We start from the raw sequence: 24,311 nt of genomic DNA on the forward strand, positions 1-24,311 counted from the left end.
GATCACAATTTACCAACATGGAAATACTGAGGATGCAAATGCTGTACACACAAATGGGATGGCACAAAGCTGGTAGCAACTGCCATCAGTAATACATAAGCAAGTAAAATTGAAGAATCCCTGTGCTAGGAACTAGTTACACAGCATTTTCGAAATATATGTTTCATTCAGCCATTCCCTTAGAGAGTAGGTCTTAAATCTTGTAGCCTTCAAAGCATTTATTTCTTTTTCCTTTTGGATAACTGAGGTACAGCAGCTGCTACTACAAATAAGAGAAAAAGAAAACCCACAAGAAAAAGTTAATATAAAAATCTAACTACTAAGACAAGCTGGCATTTACAAACTGAAAGTTTCCCCTTGGTTTTCACCCTTGGCATAAGAACATGCTACTTTAAAGGCAGTAATCTTAATTATAAGAACACAACACTTGATAGTCTGTCAAAGGACACCTCATTCCAAACTAGCTGGTCACACAGTACAAAGCCCACTGAGGTAATGAGCAGGTGGAGTCCATAGTGCTGGCGAGTGGAAGGCATGGGAAGGAAGCAGTTAGCTACCTTCTGCAACACTGTAGGACATAGACCATCCTTCTTACCTGGCTACATGGACAGTCATTTAATCCTGTCTAGGGCTCTTATCCAAGAATGACAGGGAGCTGGGAAGGTACTAAGTACCTTCTTGAAATTTGGGCAGTGACCAGAGGGGAAGGAAGGCTCCACTTCTCCATGCGGAGAGAAAAACATTTTTTATAACAAATTAACACAGAGAATCCTTGTAGAAGTCTTTTTACCTACCGAGCAGTATCAAATCAGTGGATTTTTTGTTTCACTAGTTTTTGAACTAAATCTCTGTCTCTCCTTCCTCCTCCCTGGTTCTTGCATGAGAAATTCCTCAAACAAGATCTGTTACCTTTTACTGGAAATTCCTAGACTTGTCCTCAGGAGGAGCTATTTTTAGGATGGCTGATTGAAAAAGTTCCTCAATTTCCTCCCTTACCCCCTGCAGAATAGATAGATTAATGCTCTGGGGAAAAAAGTTCCAAAGACAGTAAGAGAAGATGCTGTCTTAAGGGTGAAAAAATCTGGTGGCGTGAATGGCTGTGGTTTCAACATTGTACACGAGATAAGAAAGCCGGTCGCAATCTGAGAACAAATTTAAATATGTAGCATAAATTTTGCAGATGTGAGCATTAACAGGAAAACCAGGCACAGAACTGTTTCTTTTAAAAGGTTCTTTGCATTTTGGTGCCATGCTTTTCAGGAAAAAAGGAGTGAGCTTGTGTCATATAGACCTAGCCCTTGGATGTCAATAGGATAGCAACATACCTTTTTTGGAAGAGCACCAGAGGCATCCTACCTCCAAGAGTACCTTTCATTGTGAAGAGAGTCATAAGTAACTACATTTAGTCAAGGAGTAGGATGTATTTTCACTTTCAGAAGATTAAGTGGAATATATTTATTAGATCCTTGAAGTACTAATATGTAGTAATCCACTTGTTCTGCAAACCAGCAAGCACAACTGAAAGTTTACTTCTTCTCTCAGTTTAGCTATAATATACACAATCAATCCCTGAACCACAAATAGATGTCAGTTCCATTAATTCTGGAAGATAACATCCTAAAAATAAACGGAATTTTATTTCTATGATGACAATGAAAACTCAATATACTCTAGATCAAAACTTTTCAGCCAAGAACCAGAAGGTTTTGGGATTTTCTTTTGTTCAGTTAAGGCAACACACCAGTGCTATGGATATCTGGAATTTGGTACAACTCCTGTAATAGTCTTTTCCTAATTTTTTTTTTTCAGCACAGATTCATTCCTTGAATCCTTCCATGATTTGCACAGTTGTAAAAGGAGTTGTCCTGATTACTGTGGAAAGTTTATATATCAGAAACATAGAAAAGCTTACAAATAGAATCAGTAATATTCAACCCTGAGCTGGATTAATTTTAAAGATTCTGTTTTCCCAAATAGCTTAAGCTACCTTGTTATATTTGTACACCTGAGGGCATACACACACAATAACAGAAACAAGTTGCTCTCACATGCTTTGGAAAGCCTTTAAGCCCTCTTTACTGACACACAATTGCCAATAATTTCTGAAAGGCCCACGTCAGTAAACTGTAATCTGAGGATGCAAATAAATCCAATAAGACAAATATATTCCTTTTCATGGCTTTTTTCTTTAAACAAAATAAAGAAACACAAGAATACAATGTGAGCAAATAGCCAGGCAAAGCAATATTTATTGCTTAGCATAGTTTCAGCAAAATCCATTATGGCACAAAAAGCATGACATGAACCTTCCTACTTTAAAAATAGCTATTGTACCTAGAAGGAGCAACAGGATAAAAACCCTAACTCACAATACACATCTGGATATTTAAGACCAAAGGATACAGCAGAGGTTCTCAAATCTCTCCTTCTTAAGTAGAAGACTTGCTGTTAAATAAAGAATGTCTGAACAGTTACTGTAAGATTCCAACCTCTGCTTTGGAAGATGGGAGCCTTGCCTGCTAACTGACTCCAATTTAGATTTTGTCCTTTGCAGCCAGCAAGCAATACTTGATCTGGTTTTTCATATTTAAAGAATGGAAAGGAGTGAGTAGAATGCTCTATGCTATATTACTTCTATATAATGTTTTGAACTATAAATTTGATTAAAACTATGCAGTTTCAAAGAATACCATCTTGAATAAAAATGTTCCAGTGATATGTCTTGCAACTGACAACACAAATACAAGATGAGTAACAAGAAAGCATCTATTTCTAATCCAGACATTGCCTACACAATCAGCCACATTACATATTTGTTTAGCAATTGCAGCGGGTTTGGCTTCATCTTTGAAATGGTAAGTTGATGCCTTTCAAGTGAGGCATCACAGTCACATTTTGGAGAACATTCAACATTTGCAGATTTTTTTTCTGACAGTTGTTTATATTTAGTGGCATAAACACAAGAAAATGTTTCTGAATTTCGTATACTTTATGTTGTGATGTTCAGTGAACTTCAGCCTGAATTCTACTGAAAGATAAACTGTATGGCTAGAGTTTTTCAAAATCATGATAACTGATCATAACATACTTATTCACCTCCTAAAAACTGTTAAACCACCCCAGAAGTACATTGCTTAAAAGCTAATAATAGCATTAAGATACTATGAAATTTACTAAGCCAGGTATATGTCAGTTTTAAGGTAAAGGTAGCTCTAAAGTTCACTGTGTCTGTGCTCTGAGCTGGTAGGATACAAGTTAGCTCTGGTATGGAATTTATATACCCACATCAGGACGGCATTATGTCTGACCTGATAACACGGCCAGACATCGTTATGCAAACTTAGTCATAAACTAAGTTGCATGCTATTACTAATGATACCTGCTGATTTACCTTTCTGAATGATTAGAGTCCATTACCCAAAAAAAGCAAGTAGTGCTGGATTATTTCTGTACATCTTCATACTTTGTGTTCTGATTCACCGACTACTACTGCCTCCACACCCCTCACCACTACTGCTCAGTATGGAAATAAAAGGTAAGTTATAATTTGAAGAACCAGTAATTCAGCGACAGGCAATTCCAAGAGCAGCTGGAGTTCTGCAGTTAGCACTGAATGGAAAGGAATGCTTCTTCCTTTGGGCTTCTTTACACACAGGTGGAGAGGAGAAAGGAGTCAAGTAAAGGGTCACAAGCAGATGAGCATGATGTCCCCTCCTAAAAACAGCAGGATCAGTACCTCCTTTCCACTGTTTCCAACAAGGGCAAACTCCAAAGAGGACTCTTATAAAGAGAGAACAAAGCACACTGCCTCCTTTGCATCTAACACAATTCTCCTTCCTTTTTGCTGATGCTTCATTAAAGGCCTACAAATCTCCTGTGACCTACGGAGCCACTCCTTCCCACCTTCCTGATTGCCTCCCTAGCAAGAAAAATCCCAGTACCTCTTGACTATATTTACATTTCCATTCTGACTCCCACAAAAAAAAAAAAAAAAGAAACCCTTTACTAGGTTGTGCTCACTTTTACACCTGGCCCTGTTCGTCACATGTTGCCACGCAGCACAGGGTAGATGGAATGCTTTGGACTTAATTCTGCCAAGTAGAGTGGCTTTGATTAAAAATTTCCCATTCAGTTATCCCCTTTTTGTAGGACTCCTCACTCAGCTTGGTGCCTTCTAGTTTGTCCCTTGATCTTGCAGAAGATGGTGCTGCACTGTTCTAGAACTACACAACTCTTCTCCTGTTCTATTGTCTTCAAGGTATGGAGAGATTCTTTTTCTCAGAGTCTCAGCAAGGATCCTGGTGTTCCCTTACTTCCAAAATGGTTCAAATGGACCTGCTTTCCCTGTGAACATGATTACTCCCTGGAGAGCCTTAAACTTTTGTGCATAGGCTGGATATCTATCAGCATACTCTCACATCTAGATAGGCAGATACCCATGCGCATGTACACAGACATACAAGCTGCTTTCACTTCTCCTCAACAAGGGATAAACTCAGCTCTTGTTTCTACATCTGCAGCACTATTACTCATAAACTGTTTCTTGGATTATTTTAACGAGATGTAGCCAGGTTTCCCGTAGAAAACCGCGTGACAGGAATATCAGTAGAATTGAAACTAGTCAATACAAAAAACCAGAAGAAGGTGGAGACCAGGACCAGAGAAAAATACTTCTGTGGGTTTTTTTTACTTACTTTTTAGTAATATTTGCAACAACACCATATGTAACATTTTCACTTATAAAACGCAATTTTCAAACAATTCTACTACTTAAATCTTCAGTGCATTCTGTATTGTAAGCAAAACTAAAGCCAACTCTGAGATGACTTCCAAAATTGGCTAAAAACCATTTTTGAACCAAAATAGTGAGTATAATTTAATGTGGTGACAGATTTAAATTGCTGTCTAACCACAAGTCGTAGCCTTAAACAAGCAGTCCCCTTACCTGTGTACCTTGAATGGTTGTGATGAAGTTTGAGAGTTCTGATTTCGCTCAAAGGCATGGCATTCACTCAAATCAGTGAAGTCTGCATCAAACTCACAAAACACCATCCGTCTCCTATCACATTACTCTAAACTATACAGAATCGCTTCTCTTAATTATATTAACATCTTTCCTGAATAAACATGGCCTATGTTTATTAAACTATGCTTATAAAATACGGTCTATCTGATTTTTCATGTAAAAAAGAAGGACATTTCCTACATATTCTTTTTATCAAGGCTCTTCAACACAAAATGCACAGAGCAGTAATTTCTTACAAGCATTACCAAAACTGTCACATTTGCTTTTCACACTGTAGTCAGTAGGCTGAAAATACCTACCTGTACTATAATATTTAGAGAAAGCAAATTTTGAGAAAGCAAACAAAATCCTAATAATTCAGTTGCAGTTACGTGCTGCTCACAGATGCACACTTTATGAAGTTATAATCTTTGAAACAAGATAAATACTGTATTTACCTACATAAGTCAGACAGAAAAAAACACCTAATGCAAAACATGAACAGCAAAGTAGAAGAACAGGATGCTGTGAAGAAGAAATCAAAAGCATGGTACAATGGTGATATGCCTGTTCAGATCAGACACTGAAACTATTCAGAACCTTTTCTTTCTTTACTAAAGAACACTAACACTTTACTTAACTATATTTTAGATATGTTCTCTGACAACACCACTTACCATGACATTTTTGAGTTGCCTCATTGTATCTGTGGCCGGCAGGACACTTGCACTGGTACGAACCTACAGTATTAATGCAATTTCCTCCTTGGCAGACTCCAGGGATAGCCTGGCATTCATCAACATCTACAAAGTCAAAAAAGGATTACTTGATGTAAAATACAGAATTTCATCATGGACTTTCTGGCAGACAGAATGCTCTGAAATTATTCTTAAAAATAATGCAAACAAACCCCAGGTACATTTCAGCACCAATATATGACAATAATAGCAGTAACACGACGCAGACCCTCATGTGTGTTCTATTCAATTCCATGTAGACTCAGAGGGTACTATGTGCATTGACTTATGACATACATAGCTGTAAATAGTTAAGATGTGCAGTGAAGTCCAATCAGGACAACTTAGTGTTGTCATCCCATGTCCTCAGATTGTTCCTTATATGGTCATTACAAAACATAGATTATTACTTTGAAAGGATCTCTACCTGTACATATGGACTACCCTCCTGTCCACCTGAACATGGTCAACCAATTGGCAAGGCTTTTCCACCTGGTCTGCCCTTGCTAAACTTGTCAACTCGCCCAGGAGTGCCTCAAGACCTACAAATTGGACAAGAAGTACCTTTTAAACACCACTCTGAGGGGCTTAAATAAGGCCTTTAGAGCTTGCTTATTAACATTTAGAGCATTCAGGCTGCTGACAGCAAGACCCTTTTTAGGTGAATTTTTATTCACCTAAATAAGTGGATCCAGGGGCAACCATCCAGTGTTTCACAATGAGACATTTTTCTTTACTGTTCTGCAGGATGGTCATGAATCAACTCAGAGTTCACTTGTATGGTACATGGTCTTTGTATTCTGCTAAGGCTCTGTTGGCAGAACGGCAAGAATGCTGGGAGGTGCTAATTAACTTACTGGAGGGACTGGACAGATTTGCCCCTAGTGACTGGGTCAGTATGGGTTCGTGCAGGTGTTTTAATTTTTGGTGCAGCTATTCAGTGTGCAACATCACACATCTAAGACAAAGGCAGAAAATTATACTACTGCAGTGGCAGGCTAGACCAGGCTCTATTCTGGAAGGTCTTGGTGTAGGGTTGCTGCTGTCAGCATGTGCCCAGTCAGTTGCATTTTGAGGGCCATCACAGGTGCCTGAACTATGCCAATATGAAGTGGTTTGGCCTCCTTACCTGGCAGTCATTAGCACAGCCTCACAGAGAGACGCTTCCATTCAGGAAGGTCTTAAGAATAATGTAGTCTTGCAAATAGTAATGCACTTCTGCAAGATGTGGGTACTCATGAAGGTCTGTTTTCTGCCTGTATTGCCATTCCAGCATCAGGTGAGCACTTGTCTTTATACCTTTATGGCTCAGATAGTGACATGTCAGAACTAAGAGCAAACATCTCCAAAACAGCTGTTTCCCTCAGTAACCCTGCAGGTGTGTTGTATACCTCTAGATTCAAATCCCATGCACTTGAGCCTTAACAACAGTGAAAGCTGCCTGAAAGGTGTAAATAGCCAGACCACCAACACCACCACCTATACTTTGGAATGGGTTTAGACCGCCTCAAGTAGTAGATTCAATTTGACCCACTGTAATGCATCAAAGCCTAACGTATCTGTTTCTTATACAATGCAAGACCGTTTTATGATAGACCCAGACAAAACATGCAATGGTATTCTGTGGGACACTGACTGTTCAAAGGCAGTAAAACATTGAACGCCACAGTCATTTTCAATTCCTTGCTTGCAAATACAAGATGTTTCCTGGTGCATCCACTTAGAAGGAAGACAAAATCTAACTAAGTGGACCTATGCAGTTAATTACTCTAATGTCCAAGAATTTAAACTCATCAACCCACCTCAAGAGAAGTGGCCCCTCTAGTTTTATAACATACACCAAGCTTCATTCATGTGGTAAAAGAACGTTTCCATGGTGGTACAGATTCCCCAGAGTATGGTATGGCTGTGTAGTTATGAATATGTCTATCCCCACTTTAATTGGTGAAAAAATGAAATCTAGAAAATGCCTACCAACCAGCTGCCTGGACCCTAGGGTCCACTCTATCTTGCCCTAGGAAATGGATGCCTCATATACTGTGTCCTTTAACTGGCCATAAGTATCAGGTAAAGTAAGAAACACTTACCTAGGAAGAAATAAGTGTGGCTCAACAGCTCAGCCTGTCAGATCTGTGATGGGATGGGTGGCTGACTTGTTTATTCCAGACAGCAACATTAAGACTAACATTATCACCAGCGATATCCTCATCCAACTGAGAAGACTGGCCACCAGTGCCAGGACATCTTTCACGTTTGTCAACACACAATTGCAAGCCACAGCCAAGATGATACAACAGAATAGTGCTAGAAACACTCTTCCTCAAACAAGGTCATTCATCAATGCAACAACAGAAGACTGTTGCACCTACAAGTCTAAATCTTATTCCTTCAAGGAGCAGATAGCATTGTAGGGTCTGACCATGGCACCTACTTGGTTTCAGCTGCTTCTTGGGAAGATTCTACGTCAACACAGCCTGCAAATTGACCATGTGCCACAAAAGGAGTACATTTTCCTTTTAGAGTTCTAGTATCCTCTGTTATTGCATTCTTTATGCAGTTTGTTTTAAAATTCAGCCAAGCAGCTACAGCAGAACAGATGCTTTCAGGACAGGCGGACTACAGGAACAACAGAGAGGAGAAGCCTTTTAATAGCACGGAAAGCGATACTCGATAAGGAAAGAAGGCTTCCCCATTTCTCAAACATTTTATGAATCTAAACATAGAAGACTGCAGTCCTTCCTTACTCATACATTTTTCTAACCCTACCCAAATAATCCAAACTGAGCAACAAGAAGGTTCACTGTGTGTTTTATCTAAATGATGGCATTAAAAAAGAAAATCTCTATAGTAACTCTCAACCACTTCAGAAAGGGAACAACTCAGCAGCAAGAAATAGTGATTTTTTTGGTATAATGAATGAAGTATATATGGGCTATAGCAAATAAGCCTGAGTGGTGCTCTGTCACAGTCTCTGATGACTGTGCTCAACAGACATTCCGACCTTTTCATGCTCTGTTTTTATGGCTCCTTGGTTGGTATTCATTTTTCCCAGGCACTTGAGTTTTGTTCTATATGTATACTAGCCAAAACCTCAAAGCAGCAAAGGATCTTCAAATTTTATCAAAAGAATGACACAGAACACACAGAAGGAAAACGGTGGGTTTGTTGTAAGTGGATGCCAGATTTTCAAGCTACATATCAGCAACAGAACAGTCATGCACAATTTAAACCATAAGGCTTACCCTGACATGCTCCAGTGCGAATATTAGGGATGAAGCCACGGCGGCAAGGCTGAGGCTGAGGAGGGCACATTTCACAGGGGTGACCCCATGCACGCCCAATTGTGGCACAGCAGAGGGTTTTTGTGCAAACTGTTCCAGTGAGCTGGCCCTGACACATCTGTTTGTTAACTTGTGTGAAACATGCGCCTGTTCTATAATCTGGAAGAAAGGAAAGATCACTGTATTATGCAAGACAGTGTAGTAGTAACTACAGAAGGAATCAATTTCTAATCCAGTAGATACCTATATTAAGAAAATTCCAAGAGGACCTGGAAATTTAAGTTATGTTACTGCTTACAGAAGTTGCATGACACCTTCCACTGAAGGCAACGATTTTCACAGTTATCTTATCTTTCAACTTGTTTCTTTCTGCTAGACACAAGTAATAAAAGGCAGCTGGACCCAAATGTATCCAGTAAAACCCATAATAAGTGAGAGAGTTTTACAAACAAATAAGCAAGCAAACAATTAAAAGAGCAGTTAAGAATAAGCAAACAAAGACAGGGAACTGCTTCTCTTATTCCAAAGTTGTTTCATGGTGCTTCATGGGAAGGAACTGCAGACTACAGCAGCCACTGATTTGTCCACTCTTCACTGATCAAGGTCCACGCCTTCCACTGTCACAGTATCAACATTCCGGCTGGAATGCTTACTGTAAAACAGTGCTGCCTACAGAGGACTAACTGGTAAACCACCATTTATTTTCAGAAGAAGAACATAAGAAAATACAACCTACCCCAGTTATATTGAGTACACGAAATATAGCATACAAATGGTATGAAAAGGATAAAATGTCATGGTTAACTGTAAATGGTTAACTCATTAAGCTTCAACTTATATAAAGAGAAAGATTTTTTGACCTTATGAGGAAACACAACCAGGAAACAACAATTAACTAAAATTCTCTAGGAACAAATGAGAAACAGATGGTTGCTCTAAGCCAGATTTCATAACCTAATGGAAGCTTTAAGAGGTTGGGTAGGAAAATGCAAACCCACCACTCACATTCATTCATGTGGAAGAAGGCAAAACAGTGGGGTTACAGCTACTACCCTGCTATCTTGTACTATTCTTTTTACCCTTTTTTTCGCTGTCTTCCACATACTTTCATTAGAATACAGTTGAAATCATAACCAAGCTAGAATCAATGCTTTCTAGAACTTGATACTTTCACCCTGAAGTATAAAAGAAGAGCTTTGACATCTTTGGAAAGGGAGAAAATAGTCTTCCCAGCAAGATCTCATATTAATTTTTCTTTGCATTAACTCCCAAAACACATAAAGTAAAAGCTAGCTGAAATAAAAAAGAAAGTTCTGCTCCCTACCTTCAACTAAGTTCATTCAAGTATCAGTCTGGGAAGGACTTCTGCAGACGGTTATTTATACACATTGGCAGTTAATTTCAACTGAGCTGTTCATTTCAAATAAAGTTAGGGAAGCACATAAGTATCCACAAAAAAAATGCCAAACAATAAAAGGAGATCAAGAGATTTTAAATACTCAGTAAAACCAACTCCAAATCTTAATCTTTACTGATTTTCATTTGAAAATAATCTTCAGTTATACCTTCGGCCTTCCTCTGTGTTCATCAGGCCACAAAGATTGCACTTCTCATAAAATAACTATATTATAAAGAAAAGATCCTGTTCATTAGAAAAAGGTTTCAGTGATCTTTCATGCAACATACTGGAATACAAGCAGCCTGAATTTTTAACATAGAATATCAATCCTTATAACTGATAGCATAAGACAGTAATCTCGTCAAGCTGTAGCCTCGTATGAGAATGACAAATATTTGAAACACAAACTCCAACCATCAGAGATTTAAATTCCAGTCACTTACTGTAATCTTGTCTAGATTTCAGTTAAAGTGTAAGGGTAAGGAAAAGACTCCATGACAGACTATGATGGTATGCCTCTTTCATAAGAAGCTTACTCAAGTGTCACAGAGATTGATGGACATATGAGATAAACTGCATGTAACCACCAAATCATCAGCAATGGTCATACTGAAGCAAAACAGAAGTGCTCAGAATTTAAGAACTGAAAGAAATGGCATTATGTCCTGACTCCGGTGAAAACAAAAGGGAATTTGGATATTGTATTCATTGGTAACCCTATTTCATTTTTAGGAAACAGTGTGATGCTCTTTAGCAAACAGCTCTGTTGAAACATATTGCCTAATACCTGTAAAACAATTCTCTGTGTCACACAGCAAAAGCAATTAGCTTCATATGCACAAAGCAAGTTTTTACTACTGCTCAGTGGGAGCAGGTTCCCATTCTAATGTCAACCAAGTTGTACACCATTCTTAACCGTAAGCTCTTGACTCATTCCTCATACACACCTAGGCTGAGCTCAATATATTCCAGTTGCTCCCTCACATAAAGACTAGCCCCATCAACTTGCCTTGCTGATCTGTCTTTTCTAAAAAGCACATTGCTGTCCGTGTCAGTGTTCCAGTCATGTGAGCTATGCCACCACATCTCCATGATTGCAGTGAGGTTGTAGCCCTGTGACCATATACCAATCTCTAGCTCTTCCTGTTTGTTCCTCAAGCTGCATGCATTGGTGCACAGACATTTCAGAGAAGTACTTGAATATGGCCAAAGCCATACATGCCCTTGATGATCTGTGTTCTGATTCTTGTCATAGGAGGCAGGTGTTTAAAGATGTTTTTCACTACCCTGGTTCACCTGTCTTTATTCCCCAGTTGGATTTCCCGGTTGGATGATGCTACAGGCTGTTCAGACTGGGAAGGAGGGGTGGAGGTGTTGCTCTCTATCTCAGGAAAAGGATAGAATGTGAAGAGCTGTTGTTGAAAAGTAGCCACGAACAGCTTGAGAGCTTGTGGGTCAGAGTTAAAGACAGAGGAATCAATGGGAACCTTGTGGTTGGTGTATACTACAGGCCACCCAATCAAGGAGAACCAACCAATGAAGTCTTCTTCCTCCAGCTACAGGAGGTTTCACACTTGCAAGCTCTCATCCTACTCAGGGACTTCAATCACCCCAACATATGCTGGAAAAGTAGTATGGCAAGCTGTAGGCAATCCAGCAGATTCCTGGAGTGCATTGAGGATAACTTCTTAGTCCAGCTGACAGAAACCCCAAGCTGAAGAAATGCAATACTGGAGCTTATGGTCACCAACACAAGCGAACTCATCAGTGATAGCAGGATCAGAGGCAGCCTGTCCAGCTGAAGAGAAGAGACCAGCATGGCTGAGACAAGACCTGCTGGTTAAACTGAAGAAGAAGAGGGAAGTGTACAGGCAGTGCAAGCAGGGACGGGTAACCTGGGACGTGTATAGGGACGCTGCCAGTTGTGTAGGGAGGAAGTCAAGAAGGCCAAGGGGCAGCTGAAGCTAAACCTGGCAAGGGAAGTAAACACTAACAAGAACGGCTTCTATAGGTAGGTCAATCAAAAGAGGAAGGTTAAAGAGAGCGTACCCTCACTGACGATTGGAAATGGTGACCTCGTATCAGCAGATGAGGAGAAGGCTGGGGAACTTAACAACATTTTTTCCTCACTCTTCATGGATAACTGCTCTTCTCACCCCTCCTGGGTCAAGGGACAGTAAGACGGTGACTAGGGGGATAAACCCCCTTCCACTGTAGAGGAGGATCAGGTTTGTGGCCACCTGAGGAACCTGAACATTTATTTATAAGTCTATGGGCTCTGATGAAATGCATCCCAGAGTCCTGAGTGAATTAGCAGACACGGTTACCAAGCCACTCTCCATGATATTTGAAAAGTCATGGCAATCAGAAGTTCCTGGTGACTGGAAGAAGGGTAATGTACCCATTCTTAAAAAGGGTAGAAAAGACGACCCTGAGAACTACTGACCTGTCAGCCTCACCTCTGTGCCTGGGAAGATCACAGAACACATCCTCCTAGAAGCTACACTAAAACACATGGAGAAAATGGAGGTGATTAATGGCAGTCAGCACGGCTTCACCAGGGGCAAATCCTGTATGACCAACTTAGTGGCTTTCTAGGATGGGGTAACTGCCGCAGTGGACACGGGTAAACCGAGCTGTTAGTAGAATACACATAGTGAAAAATATCAGGGTGTGCTAAAGACACAGGAGAAGAAAATAAAGAGATAACTATTCCCAAATATCTGGCACCCATCTAACCTCCAGCCACAGAGTGTGTGTACTCCACAATTATCCTGATGGCTCAACATTTATGAAGTTTTATTAAGCTCCTTTTTTATTGATCAAAACAAATAACAGGTTTACAGTAAGTGACTATGCCCTCAATGAAAAGGAAACAAACAAACAAGCAAACAACCTTCCCATTCCTAATTTTTCAAACTCAGGCAGTGAAAATTTTGAATGACTCCATGCTTAAAGTAGACTTTGGAGGTTCCTTTCTCTCTCTCTCTCTCTTTTCTCCCCTGCCCCAGTATTGGTAGGAAGTTTCTAGTAACCTGCACTGTTTGCTATTTGTCTAGTATTTGAAAAAAATATCCATTGGAAGACAAATAGGAAATGTAAATTAATAACCATTTTACACATCATCAGTAGTCTTAAGGGGAATTCTATCGATAAATTGTTCAAGCTTGTCCATGTATTGGTAGCGTCAGTTACGTCATTGCTCTGGCTGGCTTTAGTGGTGGTAGAGTTGATGGCTATATAACATAACAACTACTTTCTGGTTGGATTGTAGTTACGACACAAACTGAATCTTTGAATACAAGACTAACAATCCATCACACTAACACCTATCATTGTGGAATCGTAGAAAACTCTTATACAGAATTCCAGTGAGATCTGCTCTACGCTGATGGCATTAGTGTTTATTTTCAATTTGCTGCACCAATAATTAGATTTTTAAATTGATTAATTTGAATTTCAAAAAGTAGTGTGAATTTCAATTAAAGCTGAACTCTGGAAAATTCCTATCAATTTTTTTATTTTCTTAAATAAAAACTCCACTATAAATCTATATTGTCTGAGAAACTTTCTGGGAGGTGTACTGGGAGTCTGATTGGGAGGACGCCAGTTTCCTTCACAGTAGCTGGTAGAAGTGCTATGTTTCTGTTTTGTCACTAACACACTGCTGGGAATAGACCAGTGTTTTCACAGAATCACAGAATAACCAGGTTGGAAGAGACCCACCGGATCATCGAGTCCAACCATTCCTATCAAACACTAAACCATGCCCCTCAGCACCTCGTCCACTCGTGCCTTAAACACCTCCAGGGAAGGTGAATCAGCCACCTCCCTGGGCAGCCTGACCAATGACCCTTTCTGTGAAAAATTTTTTCCTAATGTCCAGCCTAAACTACCCCTGGCAGAGCATGAGGCCATTTCCTCTTGCCCTGTGCAGGAGAGCTCCATTGTACTCTGGCAAAAATTCTCAAGTCCTTGGAAGACTTTATTCAAACATTTATTTTCATATTCCTTCTGAAGACCTAATTTAAAGGCGTGACATTGCTGATTTTACTTCTAACAAAGTGCGATTGCTACACATCTCTTACATTTTAATAGTTACCTGGCATATCACTGAAATAACTGAAAAGTATTAAAGATTTCACCTGTTTCAGAACCAGCTACAGTAAAAAGTAACGCTGCTTCACTGAAGAATTTTTACTATCCTCCTTTGCTGGTGCTCACTGTTTGTGGATAGAAACATAGTGTCATTCCAATTTCAGGGTGTTTTGTTTTGGTTTTTTCTCCCCAGTTTCAGCTCTGGAGGAACTTGTAACTGCTCTATACTCCTCAGGACAGTTTCTCAGAGCTTTTGGAACTAAGAGGTGCGCAGATTCAGTTCAGATGAACTGTGCTGTTCAGAAGTCATTCAGAAGTAAGGATGCCAGTAACTACCTGCCTCCTTCAAGGTTTGATTTCTCCACAAAATGAAAGGAAGAATGTAACTCCCCAGCCACACCATATCCTTTTAAAAGGAACAGTCTCCTGCTAGTGCTGGCTCCCTGTGAAGGCCTGTATTCAATTTATGCATCCTTCCCTCTTCTCACTTGTAGTATCAGGCCACTTGAACTCTCCAGATCAGGCATCATCTCTGTTCAATTGATTTAGAATCACAGAACCAGAGAACCATAGAATCACAGAATAGTTAGGGTTGGAAGGGACCTTAAAGATCATCTAGTTCCGGCCGCCCTCCCATGGGCAGGGACATCCCACTAGATCAGGCTGCCCAAGGCCCCATCCAACCTGGCCTTGAACTCCTCCAGGGATGGGGCAGCCACAACCTCCTGTGGTAACCTGTGCCAGTGCCTCACCACTCTCAAGGTGAAGAAATTCCTCCTTACACCTAGTTTAAATCTGCCCTTCTACCGTTTATACCCATTCCTCCTTGTCCTATCACCACAAGCCTTTATGAATACTCCCTCTCCAGCTTTCTTGCAGCCCCCTTCTGGTAGTGGAAGGTCACTAGAAGATCTCCTTGGAGCCTTCTCTTCTCCAGGCTGAACAAGCCCAATTCTCTCAGCCTGTCTTCATTGGGAAGGTGCTCTAGCCCTCTGATCATCCTTGTAGCCCCCCTCTGCACCTATTTCAACAGTTCCATATGCTTCGTATGCTGAGGATTCCAGAACTGGACACAGTACTCCAGATGAGGTCTCACAACAGAGGAATAGAGGGGCAGAATCACCTCCCTCGACCTGCTGGCCATGCTTCTTTTGATGCAGCCCAGGATATGTTTGGCCTTCTGGGCTGCAAGCACACATTGCTGGCTCATGTTGAGCTTCTAATCGACCAGTACCCCCAAGTTCTTCTCTGCAGGGCTGCTCTCAATCACATCATCGCCCCATCGTGTACAGAAAACTGGGATTGCCTCGATCCAGGTGTAGAACCTTGCACTTGGCCTTGTTGAACCTCATGAGGTTCACACAGGTCCACTTCTCCAGCCTGTCCAGGACGATGTTGTGGGGGACTGTGTCAAAGCCTTTACAGAAGTCTAGATAGATCACATCCGTTGATTTACCTGTGTCCACTGCTGATGTTACCCCATTATAGAAAGCCACTAAGTTGGTCATACAGGGTTTGTCCCTGGTGAAGCCATGCTGGTTGCCATTAATCACCTCCATGTCCTCCAGATCCCTGCCATGGATTTTAGCTCTTTTCAATATGATTGCGTCACATCTGCAAACTTTAGGTTCAAACTCACTAACTCCACTACCATCATAATTTTCTGTCAAAAACAGCATAGCCAGCTTTGTCATGCATTCAGAGAGATGTAAATGACACTTACTCTGAGAATTATTCACATAGCTCAGATGCATATACTATATATTATTAACATCACAGCATCAAGTGACTTTCTTTGCTGTAGCTATTGCTAGATACTTCTCTGAGAGACTGACTATGATAATGCAACTGGACAATGTGGGCAAGGAGGGAATACTAATCACAACATTCTGAAGTACCCAAAGAAAGGAAAAGAGAGAAGCAAGAGAAAGATACGAAGATCACAATGCTTTCTTTATCATTATTGCCAACAGCTTGTTCAGTATTATCCATGTCCTTTTTGAAACTGCGAAGTGTTAAATCTTCTGCACAGATAGAAGAGAGAGATACATGCTAACAAAAAATAAGCATACACTCTGTAAACATCTTGCAGGTTTTTTAATGTTTTATATAGTTATTTGTCAGCTTGTGAAAAGCTGGGGAAGGAAAGTCTAGAGCCTTCTCACTGGTCATAGCAATGAATGGCAAAACCAGTTAATGTACTGCCAGAGTGCTGGAATCCTAGTTGTTATTCTCAGAGCATGGAAGTGGCTTCCTCAATTTGCCCTTCAGAACTACTGTAATCTGTCAAAGACTGATGTAAGAAATATCTACAGGTCTCTAAGCAGGGACTGCACTTAACTGTATGTATTATAAGCATCTGATGACACGTCTGGTCTGGAACAAACAATGAGAATAACTAGCAGGTTCTTCTAACACAGATAATCTGACCTATTTTTCTGAATCAAGTACTTGCCTGTCAGATAAAATTTTACCTCTTATCAAATCATAGAATCATTTGGTTGGAAAAGACCTTCGAGATCACTGAGTCCAACCACACCTGTCCACTACTAAAGCATATCCCTGAGCACCTCATCTACTCATCTTTTAAATACCTCCAGGAACGGTGACTCAAGCACTTCCCTGGGCAGCCTCTGCCAGTGCTTGACAACCTTTCTAGTGAAGAAATTTTTGCTAATACCGAATCTAAACTTCCTCAACTTAACGCAGTTTCCTCTTGTTTTACCACTTATAACCTGGGAATAAAGACTGACACACACTTTGCAACAACCTCCCTTCATATAGTTGTAGACATTGATAAGGTCTCATTTATCTCATTTCATTGCTTTCCTTTATTCTTGCCTTCTCCTAAAATGCCCTGCATTTTCATTTATAATCACACCTCAAAATGCAAAATTCAACAGTCTTACAAACAGGCATGAGGACCTCCGCTAGTTAAGACCTCAGACTGAAACTCAGGATATTTGGTTGATTGGTAAGTTTACTAAGCTTTGTGCTCAGCCTTCAACAAGTAACAACCCCACATGACTCCACCTGTCCTAGGGGCAGGAAGAGTGCAATAATACTTCCTTCGTCCAGTTTGCTTTTCAGAGCAAGGACCCACATAAGCATGCACATATTCATCTCACATAAAGAACTCCATTTCACTGCAGACCAATAGTAGCCACTAGAAAACAAAAACCAGCAAAATTAAAAAGCTACATTCCCACAATTCTTACAAATAGAGAAGAGCTTATTGAGCAAAAAGGCATTTTCATTGTTAGGCGCCTGAACAAAGTTTACAATCATTGGGGACAGCTAAAATAAACCAAGTAAATTGAGAAAAAAATCAGACACTCGCACTGGAGATACCAGATGCAACAAACACACTAGGCTAAAACATATTAGCAGTGATTTTCTTGAGAACAATCCAAGAGTTTCCCTCTTTAACAACATAAATACTTAACTATATATTTCTTCATTTTTCCTCTTTTCTCACCTTCCCAAGCTTGATAGATTTTTCTGAAATCCTCCCCCTTCTTCAAAAGGATATTCTTCCTAAACTATGCATTTCTACGCAGCCTAAGCCTTTTGCTTCCCTTTATAAGCCACTCACGTACAGAGTAAGTGAGCACAGTTCTTTATCCTTCTACACAGGATGAAGGCAAACCCAGATCAGTGACAGGATTCTCTTTTCCCACAGCTTCTTCCTCCCTTTAATCCATAATAAAGAATAAAGAAAACACCACTGCTTTCCCACAGATTCATTCCCCTACAGATCATCAATCAAAAAAAAATGCACAGGCTATGTGCAGTTATATAAATATAATTTGCCCAAGCAGTCTCCAGAAACCAAAGGAGATGGTCATGCTAAAAAAAAAATACTCTTATCTGTACAACTGAGGATGAGGCCTCTTAATAGTTTCTTTTTGTTTCGATTCTTTTTTTTTATTTAAATTCAACAGCAAAATTACCTCCACTATTTTCTACATTTTAAAAAAAGTAAAGAAAAACAAACAATACAACAAAACAAACAAAACAAAATGCTTGAATTTGTATGTTTACAAATCAAAGACAAAAAGGTAGCCAAAATAACAGACTTTCTCAGGATATATAAAAGTTCACTGTAAATGTCAGAAAGTGTAAAGCATAAGCTCCCAAACAGGTTCTGCTTTCTTGTTGACCCGGTAGCAGGTCTCAAGCTAAATACTGTAATCATGCCAATCATCAGTTATTGCTCAGCCTCCTGTTTCCAGCCCGGAAATTAGTCTGCTCGGAGCACAGATAGCTGAACAAGCAATCACGTTTATCATATAACTGGGGCTGGGAGGCCAACTGAAAGGAAAGCAACATATGTTCTACATCAGGAAGAAAATATCTGATTTAAAAGAACTTAATTTACAGAACATTAAAAACTATGCATTTAAAACACAGCAATGCAAAAAATAATAATACAAAATCTCTTATAACAGATATGATTTACAAGGGAAGTTCACATAACTTTCAACTATAAAATTTTAGTTAAAGAGTTATAAACTATTGACAAACTCAGTTTGAAATTAAACTACAGAGGCATATCTTACTGTAAAGTATTACATGCAACTATTGCAACCAACGGATTATTATTCAACAGGTATTGAAGGAGCTGGCGGATGTGCTGGCCAAACCCCTTTCCATCATCTTCCAACAGTCCTGGGAGACTGGGGAAGTTCCACTGGACTGGAGGCTGGCTGATGTTGTGCCCATCTACAAGAAGGGTTGCAGGGAGGACCCAGGAAACTACAGGCCTGTCAGTCTGACCTCAGTGCCAGGGAAAGTCATGGAGCAGATGATCTTGAGTGCTATCATGAAGCACACGCAGGAGAACCGGGTGATCAGGCCCAGTCAACATGGGTTCACAAAAGGCAGGTCTTGCTGAACTAACCTGATCACCTTCTATGATAAAGTGACTTGGCTACTGGACGAGGGAAAGGCTGTGGATGTACCTTCCTGGACTTCAGTAAAGCCTTTGACACAGTTTCTCACAGCATTCTGCTTGAGAAACTGTCAGCCTCTGGCCTGGACAGGCGCACACTCTCCTGGGTGGAAAACTGGTTGGATGGCCAGGCCCAGAGAGTGGTTGGAAATGGTGTGAAATCCAGCTGGAGGCCAGTGACAAGTGGGGTTCCCCAGGGCTCAGTGCTGGGTCCAGGCCTATTCAATGCCTTTATCAATGACCTGGAAGAAGGCATCGAGTGCACCCTTAGCAAGTTTGCGGACGACACTAAGCTGGGTGGAAGTGTCGATCTGCTGGAGGGTCGGGAGGCTCTGCAAAGGGATCTGAACAGGCTGGACCGCTGGGCTGAGTCCAGTGGCATGAGGTTTAACAAGGCCAAATGCCACGTCCTGCACTTGGGGCACAACAACCCTGTGCAGTGCTACAGACTAGGAGAAATCTGTCTAGAAAGCTGCCTGGAGGAGAGGGACCTGGGGGTTTTGGTTGACAGCCAACTGAACATGAGCCAGCAGTGTGCCCAGGTAGCCAAGAAGGCCAATGGCATCTTGGCTTGTACGAGAAACGGCGTGACCAGCAGGTCCAGGGAGGTTATTCTGCCTCTGTGCTTGGCACTGGTGAGACCGTTCCTTGAATCCTGTGTTCAGTTCTGGGCCCCTCACCATAAGAAGGATGTTGAGGCTCTGGAACGAGTCCAGAGAAGAGCAATGATGCTGGTGAAGCGGCTGGAGAACAAGTCTTATGAGGAGCAGCTGAGAGAGCTGGGGTTGTTTAGCCTGGAGAAGAGGAGGCTGAGGGGTGACCTCATTGCTCTCTACAACTACCTGAAAGGAGGTTGTAGAGAGGAGGTTGCTGGCCTCTTCTCCCAAGTGATGGGGGACAGGACAAGAGGAAATGGCCTCAAGCTCCGCCAGGGGAGATTTAGGCTGGACATTAGGAAAAAAATTTTCACGGAAAGGGTCACTGGGCACTGGAACAGGCTGCCCAGGGAGGTGGTTGATTCACCTTCCCTGGAGGTGTTTAAGGCACGGGTGGACGAGGTGCTGGGGGGCATGGTTTAGTGTTTGATAGGAATGGTTGGACTCGATGATCTGGTGGGTCTCTTCCAACCTGCTTCTTCTACGATTAAGAAATTATTGCCTTTTACATTTTGCTGGAAAGTATAAACTCCTTATTAAGTTGTAATTGTAAAGTAAAAGCTTCTTTTTTGAATATGAGAAAGTCTAGGCAATACCAAGATAAGAGACTAGGTGAAATTTTACTTCTCTGTGTCCATTATTGTAAGAGTATATTACATAATACTAGATTTGCAAATTAAATATGTAATTATATATTACATATGTGTAATATTTTTGTGACAGTGACAGAAGCATATTTGGCTTGTGATCTCCAATTACAAATAAGGAAATGTAAACTTCAAATTATGTTAACTCAATTTCCAAATAGCCATGTAATGTAACCAAAATCTCGTATAGCAATAGCATTCTACACATTGAATTGTAAAGCTAAGACTTTCAAGGACTGCTAAGAAATAAGGAAGCCAAAATGCTGGTGTCTAATTTCTTTATGTAGTTTGAATTAGGCAGCTTAAAGATCCACAATTATTTTTAAGAACGTAAATTTCAATGTTTGCATTACCAAAAAAGTTACAATACCTATATGTACTAGAAACTTTTCAACAACTCAATATAAGTCAAGTGTAGGCACCGTCATTAAAAATTCTGCGTCATCATCACAGTCAGAGTCTGATATGTGTACTAATATGATTCCACAGCTCTGAATCTAGTCCGAGAATAGAAGCAAATCTTAATCAGGAAAAATTACTTGTATTAGTTGGAGGGACAACACAGCAGGGCATATGCAATCCAGGAAGTTGCTGGAATGCACTGATGATTCAGATGGGACATGAAGGGTAGGAGAGGTGGTGGGGTAGCCCTCTATGTTAGAGAGAGCTTTGATACCCTCAAGCTCGATTATGGTGATGATGGAATCAAGTGTCTGTGGGTAAAATCAAAGGAGCCTACGAGAAGGCAGATATTATGATCTGAGTCTGTTATAGACCACCCAGCCAAGAAGAAGAAGCTGATGAGCTCTTCTATAAACAACTGAGAGTAGTCTCAATATTGCTACCTCTTGTCCTTGTGGGAGACTTCAGTCTTCCGAATGTCTGCTGGAAGTACAATACAGCAGAATGGGAGCAGTCTAGGAGGTTCCTGGAGTGCGTGGAAGACAACTTCCTCACACAACTGGTTAGAGAACCAAGAAGAGAAGGCACCCTCCTGGACCTGCTGTTTGTGAACAGAGAAGGCCTTGTGGGGGATGTGACGGTCGGAGGACACCTGGGCCAAAGCGATCACGAGATGGTAGAATTTTCAGTTCTAGGTGAGGTGAGGAGGGGGACAACACTTGGGGCACAACAACCCTGTGCAGTGCTACAGACTGGGAGAAATCTGGCTGGAAAGCTGCCAGGAGGAGAAGGATATGGGGGTGCTGGTTGACAGCGACTGAACATGAGCCAGCAGTGTGCCCAGGGTGCTGGCCTCTTCTCCCAAGTGACAGAGGACAGGACAAGAGGGAATGACCTCAAGCTCCGCCAGGGGAGGTTCAGGTTGGACATCAGAAAAAAAAATTTCATTAAAATGGTCATTGGGCACTGGAACCAGCTGCCCGGGGAGGTAGTTGATTCACCACCACTGTAGCTATTTAAAAGATGGGTGGATGAGGTGCCGAGGGACATGGTTTAGTGGTTGTAGGAACGGCTGGACTCAATGATCCTTTTCCAACCTAGTGATTCTGTGATTCTGTGCGATTCTGTGAAAACATTCTTCTCCAAGCGATAGAGGAGCCAACAAGGAGAGGTGCTACGCTGGACCTTGTTCTCACTAACGAGGAAGAGCTGGTGGGGAATGTGAAGCCACAATGAAATGGTGGAGTTCAAGATCCTTAGGACAACAAGGAGGGCATACAGCAAGCTCACTACTCTAGACTTCTGGAGAGCAGACTTTGGCCTTTTCAGAGATCTTCTTGGTAGAGTACCATGGGATAAAGTCCTGGAGGTGTCCAAGAAATTCAGTTAACATTCAAGGATCACCTCCTCCAAGCTCAGGAGTGATGCAACTAACAAAGAGGACGTCAGGTAAAAATACCAGGAGGCCTGCATGGATGGGCCAGGAACTCCTGGACCAATTCATTCACAGAAAGGAACCCTACAGAGGGTGGAAACAAGAGCAGGTAGCCTGGGAGGAATAAAGAGAAATTGTCTGAGCAGCCGGGGATCAGTTTAAGAAAGCTAAAGCCCTGATAGAATTCAATCTGGCCAGGGACATCAAGGGCAACAAGAAAAGCTTCTATAGGTATGTTAGTGACAAAACGAAGACTACGAAGAATGTGGACCCTTTCTGGAAGGAAACAAGAAGTCTGTTTACCCATGATATGGAGAAGGCTGGCGTGCTCCATGATTATTTTGCCTCGGTCTTCACCAACAAGGGCTCAAGTCACACTGCCCAAGTTTCAGAAGGCAAAGGCAGGGACTGCAAGAATGAAGAACCACCTATTATACGACAGAATCAGATGTGAGATCATCTAAGGAACCTGAAGGTGGACACGTCCACGCAGCTTGATGAGATGCATCCGTGGCTCCTGAGGGAACTGGCAGGGGAAGTTGCTAAGTCAGTATTCATCATATTTGAGAAGTTGTGGCAGTCCAGTGAATTTTCCACCGACTGGGAAAGGGGAAACAACTCCCATTTTTTAAAAAAAAAGAAAAAAGGAAGCCCCAGGGAACTACAGGTTGGTCAGTCTTCCCCCTGTGCCTGGCAAGATCATGGATCCTGCAAACTCTGATGAGGCATATGGAAAATAATGTGATTGGTGATAGCCAACGTGGCTTCACTGAGGGCAAATCATGCCTGACAACTCTGGTGGCCTTCTATAACAGAATTACAGCATTTGTGGATAAGGAAAGAGTAACCGATAAGGAAAGAGCCTACCTAGACTTCTGCGAAGTAATTAACATTGTCCCACATGATGTCTGTCTGTAAATTGGAGAGACATGGATTTGACAGATGGACCACTCAGTGGATAAGGCACTGACTGGATGGTCACACTCAAAAAGTTGTGGCCAACAACTAAATGTCCAATTGCAGATCAGTGATGAGTGTCATTCCTCAGGGGTGCATATTGAGACTAGTGTTGTTTGACATCCTTGTCAGCAAGTTTGCCAATGACACCAAGCTGTATGGTGTGATTGACATGCTGAAGGGAAAGAGAGAAAGAGATGCCATACTGAGTGACCTCAACAGGCTTGGAGCATGCTCCAAGTGCAACTCTTGAAGGACAACAAGGCAAAGTGCTGCACATAGGCTGGGGCAATCCCAAGGAAAATACAGGATGGGCAAAGAACAGATTGGGAGTAGCCCTGAGGAGATAGATTTGGGTTGTTGGTGCATAAGAAGCTTAATATGAGCCAGCAACGTGCACTTGCAGCCCAGAAACTCAACCATATCCTGGGCTGCATCAAAGGAAGCGTGACCAGCAGGCTGAGAGAGGTGATTTTCCCCCTCTACTATAGTCTCGTGAGACCCCACCTGGAGTCCAAGCTCCGGGTTCCCCAGCATAAGAAGGACATAGGCTTGTCGAAGTGAGCCCAGAGGAGGCACACAAAGATACCGGAAGCTTGAAGCACCTTTCCTATGAAGACAGGTTAAAAGAGAGTTGAGTTGTTCAGCCTGGAGAAGACAAGGCTCCAGGAAGACCTTATAGTGGCCTTTCAGTACTTAAAGAAAGCCTACAAGAAAGCTGAGTGACTTTTTACAAGGAC

General features: G+C 41.4%; 1 protein-coding gene across 1 annotated transcript in view; it reads right to left on the reverse strand.

Moving 5' to 3' along the window:
* Window positions 1-24,311, reverse strand: part of FBN2 (fibrillin 2) — a 145,289-nt gene that overhangs the window by 108,483 nt on the left and 12,495 nt on the right. Inside the window, exons 6-7 of the mRNA XM_069881153.1 lie at window positions 8,985-9,182; window positions 5,683-5,808 (exon numbers count right to left, since the gene is read on the reverse strand). Coding sequence (XP_069737254.1) covers window positions 5,683-5,808; window positions 8,985-9,182 — 324 coding nt within the window. The remainder of the gene's footprint in view (window positions 1-5,682; window positions 5,809-8,984; window positions 9,183-24,311) is intronic.

This window comes from Phaenicophaeus curvirostris, chromosome Z (genome assembly GCF_032191515.1).
Source record: "Phaenicophaeus curvirostris isolate KB17595 chromosome Z, BPBGC_Pcur_1.0, whole genome shotgun sequence".
NCBI classification, from domain to species: Eukaryota; Metazoa; Chordata; class Aves; order Cuculiformes; family Cuculidae; genus Phaenicophaeus; species Phaenicophaeus curvirostris.